Source organism: Drosophila sechellia, chromosome 2L, assembly GCF_004382195.2.
Source record: "Drosophila sechellia strain sech25 chromosome 2L, ASM438219v1, whole genome shotgun sequence".
NCBI classification, from domain to species: Eukaryota; Metazoa; Arthropoda; class Insecta; order Diptera; family Drosophilidae; genus Drosophila; species Drosophila sechellia.
This window is the reverse complement of record NC_045949.1, coordinates 18,572,648-18,586,387: the sequence shown is the minus strand read 5'-3', so window position 1 is coordinate 18,586,387 and position 13,740 is coordinate 18,572,648. Positions and strand designations below refer to the sequence as shown.

Here is a 13,740-nt window from a genome sequence, read left to right as displayed (position 1 = left end):
TTATATTATATGTTTTATGAATTGAAGTTTTCTAGCTACAAAATTCAAGACATATTTATTAGAATTCCAACTTATCGAGTGCTCACTGCACTCGTAAACAAAGAACAGCTGAGATGTGTTAGGGTATGTGTAGGTTTTTGCGTTGTGGAAACTCATACAAGATAAGCGGAAAAAGTTGCCAGCCCAAGCAAAAATCCGAAAAAAATAACAAAAATTCCAAGTCGGCAATACTTACAATATCACGTATCTGTCAGATACAACATTTTGTCGTATCGCGTAGTACGCTTCCAGAAATCTGCAGTTTAACGGAAAACATACATCAGAGAAGACATGGAGGTGAACCAAAAATGGAACTGGGACTCCAAGCCAATTCTGGTCAAATGCGGAGGATTCTCCTCGCAATTGGCCAAGAATGTCACCGAAAAAGTGGACGGTGATCCACTGTGGGGATCGCGATTCGATGCCACCAATCCGGAAGCTGTGATCCAAACACATCTGGACTTTCTCCGCAACGGAGCGGATATTATTCTAACCAACACGTATCAGTCCAGCGTCGAGGGATTCGTGAAGTACCTGGGCGTTACCAGAGAACGAGGTGTGGAGTTGATTCAAAAAAGTGTACAACTGGCCAAGCAGGCAAAGGAACAGTACCTAAGCGAAATCGGTTCTGAAGCGGACTCGGCTCTTCCCCTGATCATGGGCTCAATAGGTCCATATGGCGCCTATCTCCACGATGGATCTGAGTACACCGGCAACTATGCGGACAAGATGTCCAAGGAGCAGCTGAAGGCGTGGCACACGGCAAGAATCGAGATTTGTCTCGCAGCTGGAGTGGATGGATTGGCCTTGGAAACACTTCCCTGTCTGATGGAAGCAGAGGCAGTCACCGAATTAGTACTGGACAACTTTCCGGATGCCAAATTCTGGGTCTCCCTGCAGTGCATGGTCAGTAATATCGGAAAAAAAATGGCGCATTTTTAATGATAATATTATTATTAGTTAAATTTAAAAAAAATGAAAACTAAAAAACCTAAATTTTAATTTCTGATATTTTTAGGATGAGAAGCACATGGCTAGTGGAGAAAGCTTCGCGGAGGCGGCTCTCTCCCTCTGGCGGTTGGTCCAAAGTCGGAAGGCCGAGAACCGGCTCCTTGGGATCGGACTGAACTGTGTAAACCCACTATTTGTGACCCCTTTGCTATCATCGCTTACCAAAGTGGCCGGTTCGGATCGCATCCCACTGGTGGTCTACAGCAATCGGGGCGAGATCTACGACGTCGAGCAGGGAGATTGGACTGGAACCGGCGAGGAGGTGGTCAAGTTTGTGCCCGAGTGGATCCAGCTGGGAGTGCGCATCGTTGGCGGCTGTTGCCGGGTCTATCCGACGGACGTGTTGGCGATCCGCAAGTACGTCGATGGCCTCAACATAAAGCCGTAATCGGGCGAGAACTCCGGACACTGATAGCAGCCTTGTCGCTAATGCGAAAGCTGTTTCGTGTGACTAGACCTAGACCTATTTAGTTTGCTAAATACATATACGCGAGTACTAGATGTACCCAGATCAGATGGCTTCCTAATCAGCAGAGAGTGGAAAAAAGCGTGGACGGCTGGCTGGGAGACAAACACAGATTAGGCGGGCGGACCAAAGGTAAACAAGTGGGCTGGGGATATGGGCAGACGTTCGCCCAACGACTGTTTTTGCCAACCTAGCTCAATTTTTGAGTCCAAATCAAAAGAATCTTCTATTCAATTATAACACAAAAACGTGCATTTGTCCTCTAAAAAACTTGTTTTCTTAGCTTTTTATTTTTTATAGCCGGATTTAAATTCTTTAAAATTAATATTCTTAAAAGTGTGTATGTATGTACTGATTTAAAGCAATAAACTACAAAAGTATCAGAGATATTGGTTTTAGTTGTCTTCAATATAACATATTTTTAGTACAATATTAAAAAAAATATCTTCATTAGAGTTTCATCAAATCTCATCACTTCTTATGTACCGAGGCAAATGACTTCTGGTATGCAAGGTATTTTATAGAGAAGGGTATGCCCTTCTATTCTTGCGGTTCCCGACTTTATCACTGCCATGATGATGTGCACCAAGAGTAAAGTGCACAAGGAGACTTCTATAGAGAGCCGCAGAATTGGAAATCTACTACAAAAGTCCGATCAGTACCAAATTTGTATGTTGATCGAAAGGAACATACCGCATTTTCTAAAGATTAGTTTAGGAGAAAATGAGAGAGTGAAAGTGGGAGTATTAACATTTTTAGCTGTTGAAGCTTTTGAGGATGGTGGAGCCACATGCCCACCTATTGCTCTCTGACCCAATCTGTCAATCAGCCTAATCCGATACTTCGTTGAAGGTTTTCAAAAAACAAGATTTTAACGGCCATTTTTAAAATAAGCATTTTGTCGGTCAATCTCTTACTTTACATTTTTTTTTTATTTATTTATTTTATTTATTTGTTTTGTCCAAATATTAATAACAATCATCAAATTAAGCTCACCTCTTTTAGAGGAGCTTTTGATTGATATATCTTATGTCTTATTTCCATGTTCATTTGCCATTTCTTTACCAGAATAGGGGTTAAATGTTGTTTTTCTCTTTGACATCAGTAGACCTATTTTTGGATCATAATCTATTGAGTGCGCTCGGAAGCTCCCCCATTTTCCTTTGAGGAGGACAGAGTCAACAACCAAGTACATCTTGAAGCGTTGGTCCTAGGCGGCGTCCAGAGGTTATCGACGGCGACTTAGCAGAGGCGACATCCCGAGCAGAGTCACTCGGAAGCCAGAACCACGCACTGCGGCGCTTTGACGATTTCATCAGCTTCATCAGCCTCGTGGAGGGGGAGTCGCAGTCCACCCGGACAATCCAATCTGGCTGGCCAGCGTCTGGCAGCTGTGCACCCGGCTTATCGCCCAGAAAGTATCACTTGGTGGGGGCACTCTCATGTTTGTGTTTGCCGTTTTGTTTTGTTATAAATTATTATTAATATTATAAGTTTCGCCCTGATAAGCAGAGCCGCACAGCTGAGTGGCCCTTCGGAAAGTATAAAAGCCCCTCGACGCTCCGTGAAACACTTAAACGTTCGTCGAGCGCCCAGTGCGACTGATCATATCCACCGGTCCGAAAGATTTGTGATTACCACTTGATAACCAGCCCGTCTAGCCTCTAATAAAGTTGTTATTGAATTTGCCCATTGACTAGATCCATAAACAAGCTGTCAAGGTGAGTGCGAGACCTTATCGTGTGTTTGTCGCTTCCCCACCGATAGATTCTGATGACAGACGGTGTATACCCTATCCAAGAAGTATTCTTAAAAGTGCAACTAAGGGATCTTATGAGCAATCTAAAAATGTTATACTTGGAATACTTATATTAAATATTAATATATTTTTTAATTCGGAACAAGAATAGATCTTGAAACGTAATAAATGATTCACTTTAAAAGATATATATTTATCAAAAATTGTTGCCAAATTTTAAAGAGCTGATGTATATTTTGAATTTAGCATATTTTTCAAGCTTTATCTCGCCATTTATTGAGATACGTAAAAATGTGACCTTGATTTTATTTTTGTATACTATTCACTGAATATTTGGAAACCGTTTACACCTAGAATTAAATCTTTTTTATAATAAATCATAAAACTCATATAACATATATCTTAGCAAAAGAACTTTGGCCTGTTTTTCTCAGTGTGTTTCTTAGATTAAGTCACTTGTCTTTGGTTCTTCCAAGTTCGTTGAACTAATAAATAGAGATTAGTGTTTCCGATACATTGTATCACATCGCCCTGAGTGCAGTGAAATCCAGGTGGCAGACGCAATATATTTCATTATCTCGTAGCCCGCTGACGTAGAAATGTAACTAATAATCAATTTTCCACGGATCATCCTCCACCCCTCTTAGTAATCTGTCAATCATGGGTTTGACGCGCGTGCTGGTGAAGGATGGCGGTTTCGGCACCCAGATGACCGTCCATGTGGGCGACTCTGTGGATGGGGATCCGCTGTGGAGTGCCCGCTTCAATGCCACCAATCCGGCGGCCATCATCAGCACCCACCTGGACTTTTTGCAGAGTGAGCAATTGTTTGCCGGTAGCAATTCGCAACAGACTAACTGAATTTTCCCCCTGACATCACCAGATGGTGCCGATATCATTTTGACCAACACCTACCAGTCCAGTGTCGATGGTTACATGGAGTACATGGAGCTGGACGAGGAGCAGAGCATCGAGCTGATAAAGAACACGGTCCGCCTGGCCCACATCGCCAAGGAACGCTATCTATCCGAGTGCTATCAGGAACAGTTGTCGGTGCAGGAGGGTAAGTGGACATCCATGGCTTCCAGCTCGGTCGGGATTAATTGATATTTTAGATCGCATTTAGATTGTGGTCAAGTGAACGAAGTGGAAGTTACATTACTTTTAATACTTTCATAATAAACTATTTTATATATAGTAATGTACCCATTATATATTCCAATTTATTACTTTTTAAGGATACCCTTTGATCATCGCCTCCATAGGACCCTTTGGTGCCCACCTGCACGATGGCTCCGAGTACACCGGTAGCTATGCCGACTTTGTGCCGGCCAAGGAGATTACGGACTGGCATCGCGGGAGGATCGAAGCGTGCTTGGAGGCTGGTGTGGATGCGCTGGCCATCGAGACGATTCCCTGCCAAATGGAGGCGGAGGCCCTGGTGGAGATGCTGTGCGATGATTATCCGGATGTCAAGTTCTGGGTGGCCTTCCAGTGCAAGGATGAGAAGACCCTGGCGCATGGAGAAACCTTTTCGGACGCGGCGAATGCTATTTGGGACCTATTGGCTGAGCGAAATGCCCAGGATAAGTGTCTGGCCATCGGAGTAAATTGTGTGCATCCCAAGTTTGTGACTCCGCTCTTCAAGAGTTTGAATGGTGACCGCGAAGTGGGTGAGCAGATACCGTTGGTGGTGTACCCCAATAGCGGAGAGGTTTACGACGTGGTCAACGGCTGGCAGGGAAGAGAGCACTGTGTGCCCCTGGCGAACTACGTTCCGGAGTGGGCGCAACTGGGGGCCAAGGTCATTGGGGGATGCTGTCGCACCTATGCGAGGGATGTACGCCACATCGGGGAGGCCATTCGCGACTGGAACAAACTGAAGAAGGTCTCATAGGGATGAACTTCTAAACTGGGGATCTCAGTACCTTCGAAAAGAACAAAATAGTTATCCATTTAGTACTGTAAATAAATGTATTTAGTATTAAGGCATAAAACTTATTTGAATAAAAAGGAAAGACAAAAGTTGTTACTTTTTAATTTTTTAATATCCGAGATATAACATTAATAAACAAATCTCTCAAAAGAGACGCTTCCTATTTATTTTCAAAATGTAAAAAATGTAGTAATGGCAATCAATGGATTTTTAGCTTAACGTTGTATCTCATGAGTGAAATAATTTAAGGTGAATTTGAATTCTAAATATGTGGAACTTCTAACCGTAATTGTCACATTACAAAAAATTTACATAAATTAAGTTCTCCTTTTTCGAAATGTATTTTTTTACACGAGAATTTTGTAGAGATGGAGAAAAATACTATATTTGTAATAGTGTTGAAAACAATCGATGGTCATCGATAGTGCTATCGATAGTTGCCAGTCGTACCAACGCCGAAAGTGACAGCCAAAAAAGAGAACCAGCTGTGGAGATTTGCAAAAATTTCGGCAATTTTGAATTTGTACAGGAGCTCCTAGTTAAATACACACAAAATGTTGATCAAAGTGAAGGTTAGTGGGAAGATATGTTAGTTGCAAAAAAGGAGGATAAAGAAAAATCACAGTCATCGTGCCCAGCGGCACTTTGAACAACAACAAAATCGTCGGAAATTACAGTGAATATGTGTGGCTGGGACTATTAATGTAAATATGTATTATCTTTCCATTAGACACTGACTGGCAAGGAAATCGAGATCGACATTGAGCCCACGGACAAGGTAGATCGCATCAAGGAGCGCGTGGAGGAAAAGGAAGGCATTCCGCCCCAGCAACAGCGTCTCATTTTCTCCGGCAAGCAAATGTGAGTGTTTCCGGCTATTGGTCATTGATTTTTGCTTATTTCGCATGCGATTCCCTCCAGGAATGACGACAAAACCGCGGCGGACTACAAAGTGCAAGGTGGATCCGTTCTTCACTTGGTTTTGGCACTGCGAGGAGGTGATTCAATCCTAACACGTTGTGTGTAACTAGCGTGTTCATAAGCGGAAAACATTCATTTAAAATTCACTCAAATATATTAAGCTTGAGAAGCGTCATATGGAGAATTAATATATGTAAACTAAAAAGCAGTCTTGAAAGTGGTTTAGAACAAAACAAAGTGTATATTCGCATCGGAGGAACGTAGACAGAATGGATTGGGGCCAACAGGGTCCGTAATAAAACATGTTTTTTGTAAGCCAGCATCTAAATCATTCGAAGAAAAGAAGAACACTCCACAATGGTGGGCCAAGGTTTAAAGCATATCAAAAAGGCATTTATTTTGTCTCAGTGGCAGTTTGTAAGTTCAGTTCTGTTTAACAAAACGTCCGACTAGCAGGTGATTCTTTGGCGTGCACTGTTCGGGCTTTAAGCGTGTGAGAATGACCTGGTAGCCCGCCTCCTCCGCCTGCAGCAGGCGATCGGTGTCCACTACGGACATGCAGTGGAGTCCTTGAAGAGTGGTTTCTGGCTTGCAGTTGGTGGTCCCCATCTCGTGTGCCTGATCTGCCGAGTGGGCAATGTACAAGTAGTCCTTTGTGTCTAACACCTTTTGGAGCGCTTTGCTCAATGGGTACGAAATGTGAGGCATGGGCTGCAGAGAACCGTAGCAGCAAGGACAGCAAACAAAGTGTGCCTTGGCTCTACGGCACTGCTGCAAAACGATGTCTGTGGCCGTTCCACAGGCGTGCAGAGAGGCCCCGATCTTGAATCCTCCGACAAAGTAATCTATGTTGCATTGGTAAAAAACGCAGTTGGTCAAGCCCAATTCGTTTGATCTTTTCTGAGCTTGAAGCAGGGAGAAAGCTTTGTTTTCCATCACAATAATGGTACAATTTGGCAGTTTGAGGGCCAGCAGTATGGCCAAATGCCCTGTACCGCTGCAGAAGTCCACAATGCGGTCGCCCGGTTGAGCCAGGGAAACCACCGCATTGGCCAAGTTCTCCAGCTGCTGCCTCTTGCGCTCGAGTCGCTCCTTGGGCAGCGCTGAACTCTTAGCATGTGTGGGCTCAATCTGCTCCCAGTCGATTAGCTGCTGGCCATAGGTGTGTTCCGAATCGGAATTAAATTGCAGTTGCAGCGAGGAAAGCTTACTTAGAGCCGCTTCCAACTCCAACTGACTGGTGTAAATCCGATTTCTGGGCTTGTAACGCTTGGGATCGGCTTTGTACAGACTGGTGGCCTCGCAGTCGGGGATTCCCAGTTCACCGGGAGGGGTCTTAACTGCTTGCGGCACATAAAGATCCCTTAGAACCCTGGCGCACTTATCGTTGAAAGAATCGATCTAAAACATATAATGTTAACTATAATTGCTCTAGTTACTTTAGTAGATCAAATTTTCAAACCTCGCTGAACCAGGTACTAGTGAGTGGAAAATGGGGCAGCATCTGCCCGCAATGCTGGAAGACAATTCTCAACAGGGGATACAAAATTATATCCGCAATTGTAAAGCTGATGCCCTCGGCGAAGCGGTGCTCAATAAGCAGCTCTTCCTTAGGTGTAGTGCACTTGATCTGCACTCGTTCTCTCCTCTTGACTTTGTCGCCATTCTCACTCTGATTGGCCTGCTCCCTAGCCTGTTTATAAATGTTATGCATCCTCACCGGTTCGTTCATGTGCTGCTCGAACCTCACCACTTCTTGTGGGACGGATTCCAAAACTTGTCCACTATGAAGCTTACTGACAACAGCCACTACATCCACCTCACAGAACTTAGTCCAAATCGATGCTTCTGACGGAGCCAAGAGGCAGCTTCCCTTAAAACCTAGAAGTTTCTTGAGTTCCTGATTTGGTTGTCTTGCAATAAGCTCTCTGAAATAAAGGAAATATTAGGTGAATATGGATTCTTTTAATTACCAATAAACACATTAACCAACCGGCAAACAGCACACGTTCCTGCTATGAAAGTGTTTCCGTTCTTCTCGTAGATTGGAAGTTTTAGATCCTGGATAGCGGGCAATGATGCGGCATCCCTGCACGTGATGTGCCGATCTGTCAGTTCCTTTTTGAGTTGCGAACTCCGTAAAGCTATTTTACCGCCTTCGATCTGAGATGGTAACAATTATTAACAATCTTTAATTAAGCTACAAACATGAATTGTGGCCAACCTTTGTAGAAACGAAGTTCACTCGCACATTTTTGGGATCTTTTACAAATTTGTATGTAAACAAAGCCAAGAACGAGGACACACTAGTATAAATGGTGGTCTCTTTTTGAGTGCTAATCTCGATCTCCAGGTACAACTGATCCATAGTTTCGTTAACCGATCATCAAAACAAATTGGAAACTAAACGAAAATCGAAAATAAAATAAATGAGCGAGAAAATTATAAACCAGCTGGGGGCCAAAAAGGAAAGAGGAAGAGTCATCGGCATTCACCTGTCATTTTAGTTGTCGATAGGTACTTGGGTTATCGATTACTAATCGGAATTATGTTTGGCGCACTATTTCAATTTGAAAAGCATTTCCACTTGCCTTAATTTTTTTTTTTAGATTTTTAACTTAAATTTTAACAATTATGCACTTAAGCATATTTGTAATAAAGAACGCATTTTTGAATACTGTATTTTGAATACGCCTTTTTATTTCGATGTATTTATGCTATTGTTCTCAATAAAATATGAAAAATATTTCTGAAATCCCATCCGAACGCACACTAGTTTTGGCTCGCCCTAAGCAGAGACCATCCTCCTTTTTATGTTTCTGCCGTTCCCATTCTTATTCCCACTAGCTTCCCCTTTTAGCCCGTTCCCAATGATGGCTAAAAATAAAGAAGTGCTGCTGCCGCCGTTCTTCTGGTACAGCAAAAAGGGCAACATAATTGTGGTTATACACTAGCGTTGGAAGTAGTACTACCGCTTTAATGAGCAAGTTGGGTTGGGGCTATTTAAGCCATATGGGTTTGTGTAACGTTTAATAAGCAAAATCTCCATAAATAAACTAAAACTAAACCTAAATCAATATTTGCAAATATAATATGTACATATGTGTATTAAGCACAACTTGGTCTTTTGCAATTGTAAGTGATATAACTTTCTAAATATTTAAACTTACAAAGATCGTGACAAATTAGGGAGAGTAAGTAATGATTTCAAAATTTGGGACCTGCTTAAATGGAAGGGTATTACACGCCGATTGATGGCGAGTTAATTTTAGCCATTCCGAGGAACGATGGCCCAAGGAATGGGGAATGGGCATAAGGTAATGGTAATCGTGATGTGGAATGGGAGCCCGACCGAATGTTGCGACGGCTTCACTTACCTGCTGCACTTTGCTGCGAGCCTGCTGCGATTTCTAATCGAAACGAAACCTTCTACCCTAATGATGGCCTCGGGGAATAACCTTGGCCCTTTGTTAGCTGAAAAATCGGAGTTTTTAATCGTTTTTTTGATGGGGGACGAGAACTCGATGATGCCACATATAACTTGCAACGTGCTGCATGTATGAGATCGCTGCGCTTCAATAGCTGTTCGCCTGCTCGAAGTTGTTCCGTTAAAATCTGTGCTAGGGCAGAGGCCACAAAATGTTGCACAAAGGGCCGGCAGCAGTCGTCCCGCTCGCACTCGCGTGCTCCTTGCGAGCCCTTCGCCATGCGATGCAACACCCAGCACTCTGGTATCTGGCCCTCTCGCTCGCGCTTAGAATTCCTTCTCGCTTGGAACGGCATGGGGAACACAGCATGGGAATGGGATTGGTAATGGTAGTGGGAATGGGATTCGGGAAGGGGCACTGTGCTCTAACCGCTTTCCAGCGCTGCTGCTCGCCTGTTCCCGGACACCATCGAAATTTCACATGTATTCCCACGGCCTGAATTTTCCCATGAAGAAGAGGAAGAGGATGGGCAGAATTTCAACAAGAGACAGCCGGAGCGCTCACATACACACTCTGCCTCTTTTTTCCGTGTTTTTTTTTTTTGTTGCACGAGTCTGCTCCCAGGGTCGATGCACTGAAAAATAATACCCCTTTAATCCTGAAAACGATTAATAGATTTTGGAACAAAATTTTGGGCTATTCAATTAGAAACAGTTAAAAAATATATGCATGTACATATATGTATAACAAGTTTAATATTTTGATCCACACCTTTTGCCACATTTATTTATATTATTTATTTTCTTACAGCATATTATTAATTGTCCAAAAAGTAAAACTAATTTGGAGTATTATCCTTCCTTACTTAGGTTTGATTTCGTTAAGTGTATGGTTGTTCCGTTCCTGCGGCTCTGATGGTCGTTTTGTTTATGCTGCTGTTGCTGATGATGCTGCCCCTTCTCGAATTCCCATCGCCCTGCTGCTCCACGACCTCCTCCCGATCCATGGCAGTGCCTCAAGTCCAGACTGGTCCTGGTCATGGACCCTTGTCCTCTTCGTACTTTACTTCTGCATCCGCTTGGGCTAACATCTTCTTCATCTGCCTCGCTCGAATCGCGTCCCTCCGCAGCTTCGCATTCCATTTGGTGTCCAAGTCTGGCTTCTTTAACCTCTCCTTTGCCGAGGCTTCTGAATCTGTGGCACTGTGGAGCGGTTTAGAAATAACATAGAAAACTACATAGCCTCTACAAAAGAGATCCAAATAGCATATCGTCTAAAGAAATTGTAAATTGGGATCAACAACTTCTCCTCAAGGGCGGCGACCACAGGCGGTACAAGAAGTTCCCGATGGCCGAAATCAAAGTCGTGGTCAAGTGCACACTATAATGCAATGGAACGTATAAGAATTCTAGACCCTGGAGAGGATTCGCTCGTATAGAGTGGATGTTGGAAATTGGCACTATTGCCATGGTCGGGAGTGCAGGGACACGGAGAGCAAGCTGAGGAACAGGATTTGGAAAAACCAACCGCTTTAAATTTTGAATTAGAATAAAAGTCATAGGAGGAAAAACCTACTGTGAAGAAGTTTAGATATAAGCCACATGTTAACATTTGATCATGGTTCGGGTACATCTTATACCCACTGTGCCACACAAAATGCGGCCTTGGTAAGCTGCAGGAATGCCTAAGCAATTGCGAGACAACTGAAGCCACTTCCTCCTCATTCGGCTCCTCCTCCTCAATCTCCGGCCCCTGTCCCACGTCCTTGTACAAGGCCTCTTCTAATGGTAGCTCCACCGTTGTCGTGTCTCAACTCATCCTCGTCCCCCGCAGTTCCCTGCTCGTTTCAGCAACTTCGGTTTCCGATAATGTGGCATTGACTTGGCAGTAGTTATTCCAGTTATTTGTGCCACACTTTGCCAGACATGCAGCCATATGCTCGGGCTACTGCACTCCTGGTCCGTCGATATGTTCAAGGATTTTTTCATGTTTCCAGGCATGCCGTTGACGTATGTTGCGTCCTGCTCTAAAATTTGAGCTCAGAGTTACCACAGAAAAATGCTGGATTGGGTATGTGGGTATCTAATTTTGAGTGGGAAAATCAGGATGTTTTGAAATTAGGTTCGGTCATGATTGAAGAAGAATGGATGTTGGGTGCAGGCAGTTCATAAATTGGTTAAGTGTAATCATGTCAAATTTGGAGACACAATTGAACTCTACGGCGCCTTCTCAGCTCTGTAATTCGTCCGTATGAACGTCGAGATCTCAGGAACTATATAAGCTAGAAGCTTGAGATTAAGAAGACATAGAAAGTTTGGTTTTACCAAAAAAAATTTGACATGGCAACTTTTGAGAAATGATTTAATTTTTTAATTAAATTAAATAATTAATTCAGTTGTTTTGCCAATTTCGATAGATATGGCGAACACATTTTGTCCGCGTCCACTCTGACCCCTGAAAACATCCCACCAAATATATCCTGTCCACACCTTAGGGCATTAAAATTAACTTTTTCCCCAATTTCTACCGATATTCCTTGAAAATGTTGCAAAATGTTTTGATATTTTTTTTATATTATTATTAGTCGTGTGAGTTTCTATCGATTTGATAAAAATTTTTTGCCACGGCCACATTTTTGAGAATTTTGTTTTTGATAAAATCCGTTGTATTGTTAATTTCTATCGATATGGCGAAAACATTTTAACCGCGCCCACTCTGACCCCTAACAATAGCCCATATATCCCATCCACACCTTAGAGCATTAAAATTAACTTCTTTCCCAATTCTACCGATATTCCTGAAAAATGTTAAAATCGCGGTCCCACTTGGACTACTAGCTGTGTAACGGGTATCGGATAGTCGGGGAACTCAACTATAGCGGTCGATATTGTTTTTTTATGATGTACGTCTTTATAAGATCCCACAGCTTTGAGCGACAAAGGAAAGCGTCGGTGGAGTGGAACCTTTGGTGAGAGTAACTTATTATATATTTCCTATTATTTGTTGTACCCCGCTGCGCCTCTGCGGTTTTAGAAATGTTGACATAAAGGAAATCGATTACCGTCAAAAGTTGTAGAGCCATGACAACCAATATTTTCGCGAATCAGATTCTAGCCATTTTTTCCAATTCTTCGATTGTTCTGTTTACGTGCTCTATTCTGTCTCACCGTATTACATATAATTTAACTTAACTTATTGATACGCCTACCAAAGGGATAAATCAAGACAGACTTTGTAGGCGGAGGATCGATCAACAATAATACTAGCCTATTCCCAATCCCAATTTGGCCAGGGTATTTGTTACACAACTAAAAATAAAATATACATCATTTTAATGGTGCAAAATGTGCATGTGATACTTAGAACAAGTAAACAAAAATTAATGAGATTTTTTTTTTTTTTATTTGATGGTTGCTAAAATCAAGGCTTAATAGGTGTGGCTCAATTATGATGGAAATCTGAAATGGTTTAAACTCGACTTATGATTATTTCCCAAACCAAAATTAGACACCGGGCATAAGAAGTAGAAGGGGAAACCGCAGAGTGAACTCAAATATGTATTCTGCTCCGGAAATGCCGAGTCTAACTCTATCCACCACTCAATTCGCGGAATGATTTCCCCAAAACCACCACTCCATCGTCGCCCCACTCCAGCCGCACACGTTCATACATACATAGTACACCCTTTCAAAGCGACTCCATGGCGAGGCAACAAACAAACAAACAAGCAAGCACGCAGACAAACAGACTGACTGACAGACAGACAGACAAACACACGCCGTACGTGGGCCTGAGAAATTCACACTCAGTTGAAACGGAACGAAATCGGAGGTCGAGTGACTGGCAACGCGATAAATCTCATGGGTTGCTGACTGCGGAGTCTGGCCGCCTGTTCGTTAGAGTCCATGAATCGAAATTGTGTGGCTCAAGTGACGACGGTGTCTTTTTCGACTTCGTTCTCCCGTTCGATGCCTTAATTCCAAAATTAGTGTTGGTTACGTTGCACTCGCTTCAATTGACGAGTGCGATACTCGCATGAAGATGATACTTTCCGACTGGGAAATAACTTGTTTTTAATATCTGGCGGTAGGTAGGACATACTTGGAAAACAAAAACATATATGTACTTGCTGCTCAAAAGTTGAGTTTGGGGCGGAGCTAGTACCGACTCCGGGCTCGGG

The 13,740-nt window shown here is 42.9% G+C and overlaps 5 protein-coding genes across 5 annotated transcripts; 3 read left to right on the top strand and 2 right to left on the bottom strand.

Annotated features, from left to right (window-relative positions):
- Nucleotides 1–132: 132 nt before the first annotated feature.
- On the top strand, nt 133–1,561 carry LOC6614610 (homocysteine S-methyltransferase). Its single transcript, XM_002039002.2, has 2 exons — nt 133–945; nt 1,058–1,561. The coding sequence occupies exons 1-2, from the start codon at nt 331–333 to the stop codon at nt 1,436–1,438; spliced, it is 996 nt and encodes a 331-aa protein (XP_002039038.1). The 5' UTR covers nt 133–330; the 3' UTR covers nt 1,439–1,561.
- A 1,527-nt stretch (nt 1,562–3,088) lies between these two features.
- On the top strand, nt 3,089–5,303 carry LOC6614609 (homocysteine S-methyltransferase). The gene is made up of 4 exons (XM_002039001.2): nt 3,089–3,237; nt 3,923–4,092; nt 4,159–4,338; nt 4,514–5,303. Exons 2-4 carry the CDS (start codon nt 3,936–3,938, stop codon nt 5,170–5,172), a joined length of 996 nt encoding a protein of 331 aa, XP_002039037.1. The 5' UTR covers nt 3,089–3,237; nt 3,923–3,935; the 3' UTR covers nt 5,173–5,303.
- A 347-nt stretch (nt 5,304–5,650) lies between these two features.
- Nucleotides 5,651–6,340, top strand: LOC6614608 (NEDD8). The gene is made up of 3 exons (XM_002039000.2): nt 5,651–5,783; nt 5,942–6,072; nt 6,133–6,340. The coding sequence occupies exons 1-3, from the start codon at nt 5,766–5,768 to the stop codon at nt 6,236–6,238; spliced, it is 255 nt and encodes an 84-aa protein (XP_002039036.1). The 5' UTR covers nt 5,651–5,765; the 3' UTR covers nt 6,239–6,340.
- Nucleotides 6,341–6,503: 163 nt separating this feature from the next.
- On the bottom strand, nt 6,504–8,599 carry LOC6614607 (glutathione S-transferase C-terminal domain-containing protein homolog). Its single transcript, XM_032725275.1, has 4 exons — nt 8,357–8,599; nt 8,126–8,295; nt 7,595–8,060; nt 6,504–7,533 (listed from the first exon to the last, which is right to left on the bottom strand). The coding sequence occupies exons 1-4, from the start codon at nt 8,498–8,500 to the stop codon at nt 6,556–6,558; spliced, it is 1,758 nt and encodes a 585-aa protein (XP_032581166.1). The 5' UTR covers nt 8,501–8,599; the 3' UTR covers nt 6,504–6,555.
- Nucleotides 8,600–10,338: 1,739 nt separating this feature from the next.
- Nucleotides 10,339–11,787, bottom strand: LOC116803635. The gene has a single exon (XM_032727781.1). The coding sequence runs from the start codon at nt 11,117–11,119 to the stop codon at nt 10,856–10,858; it is 264 nt and encodes an 87-aa protein (XP_032583672.1). The 5' UTR covers nt 11,120–11,787; the 3' UTR covers nt 10,339–10,855.
- Between the last annotated feature and the right edge of the window lie 1,953 nt (nt 11,788–13,740).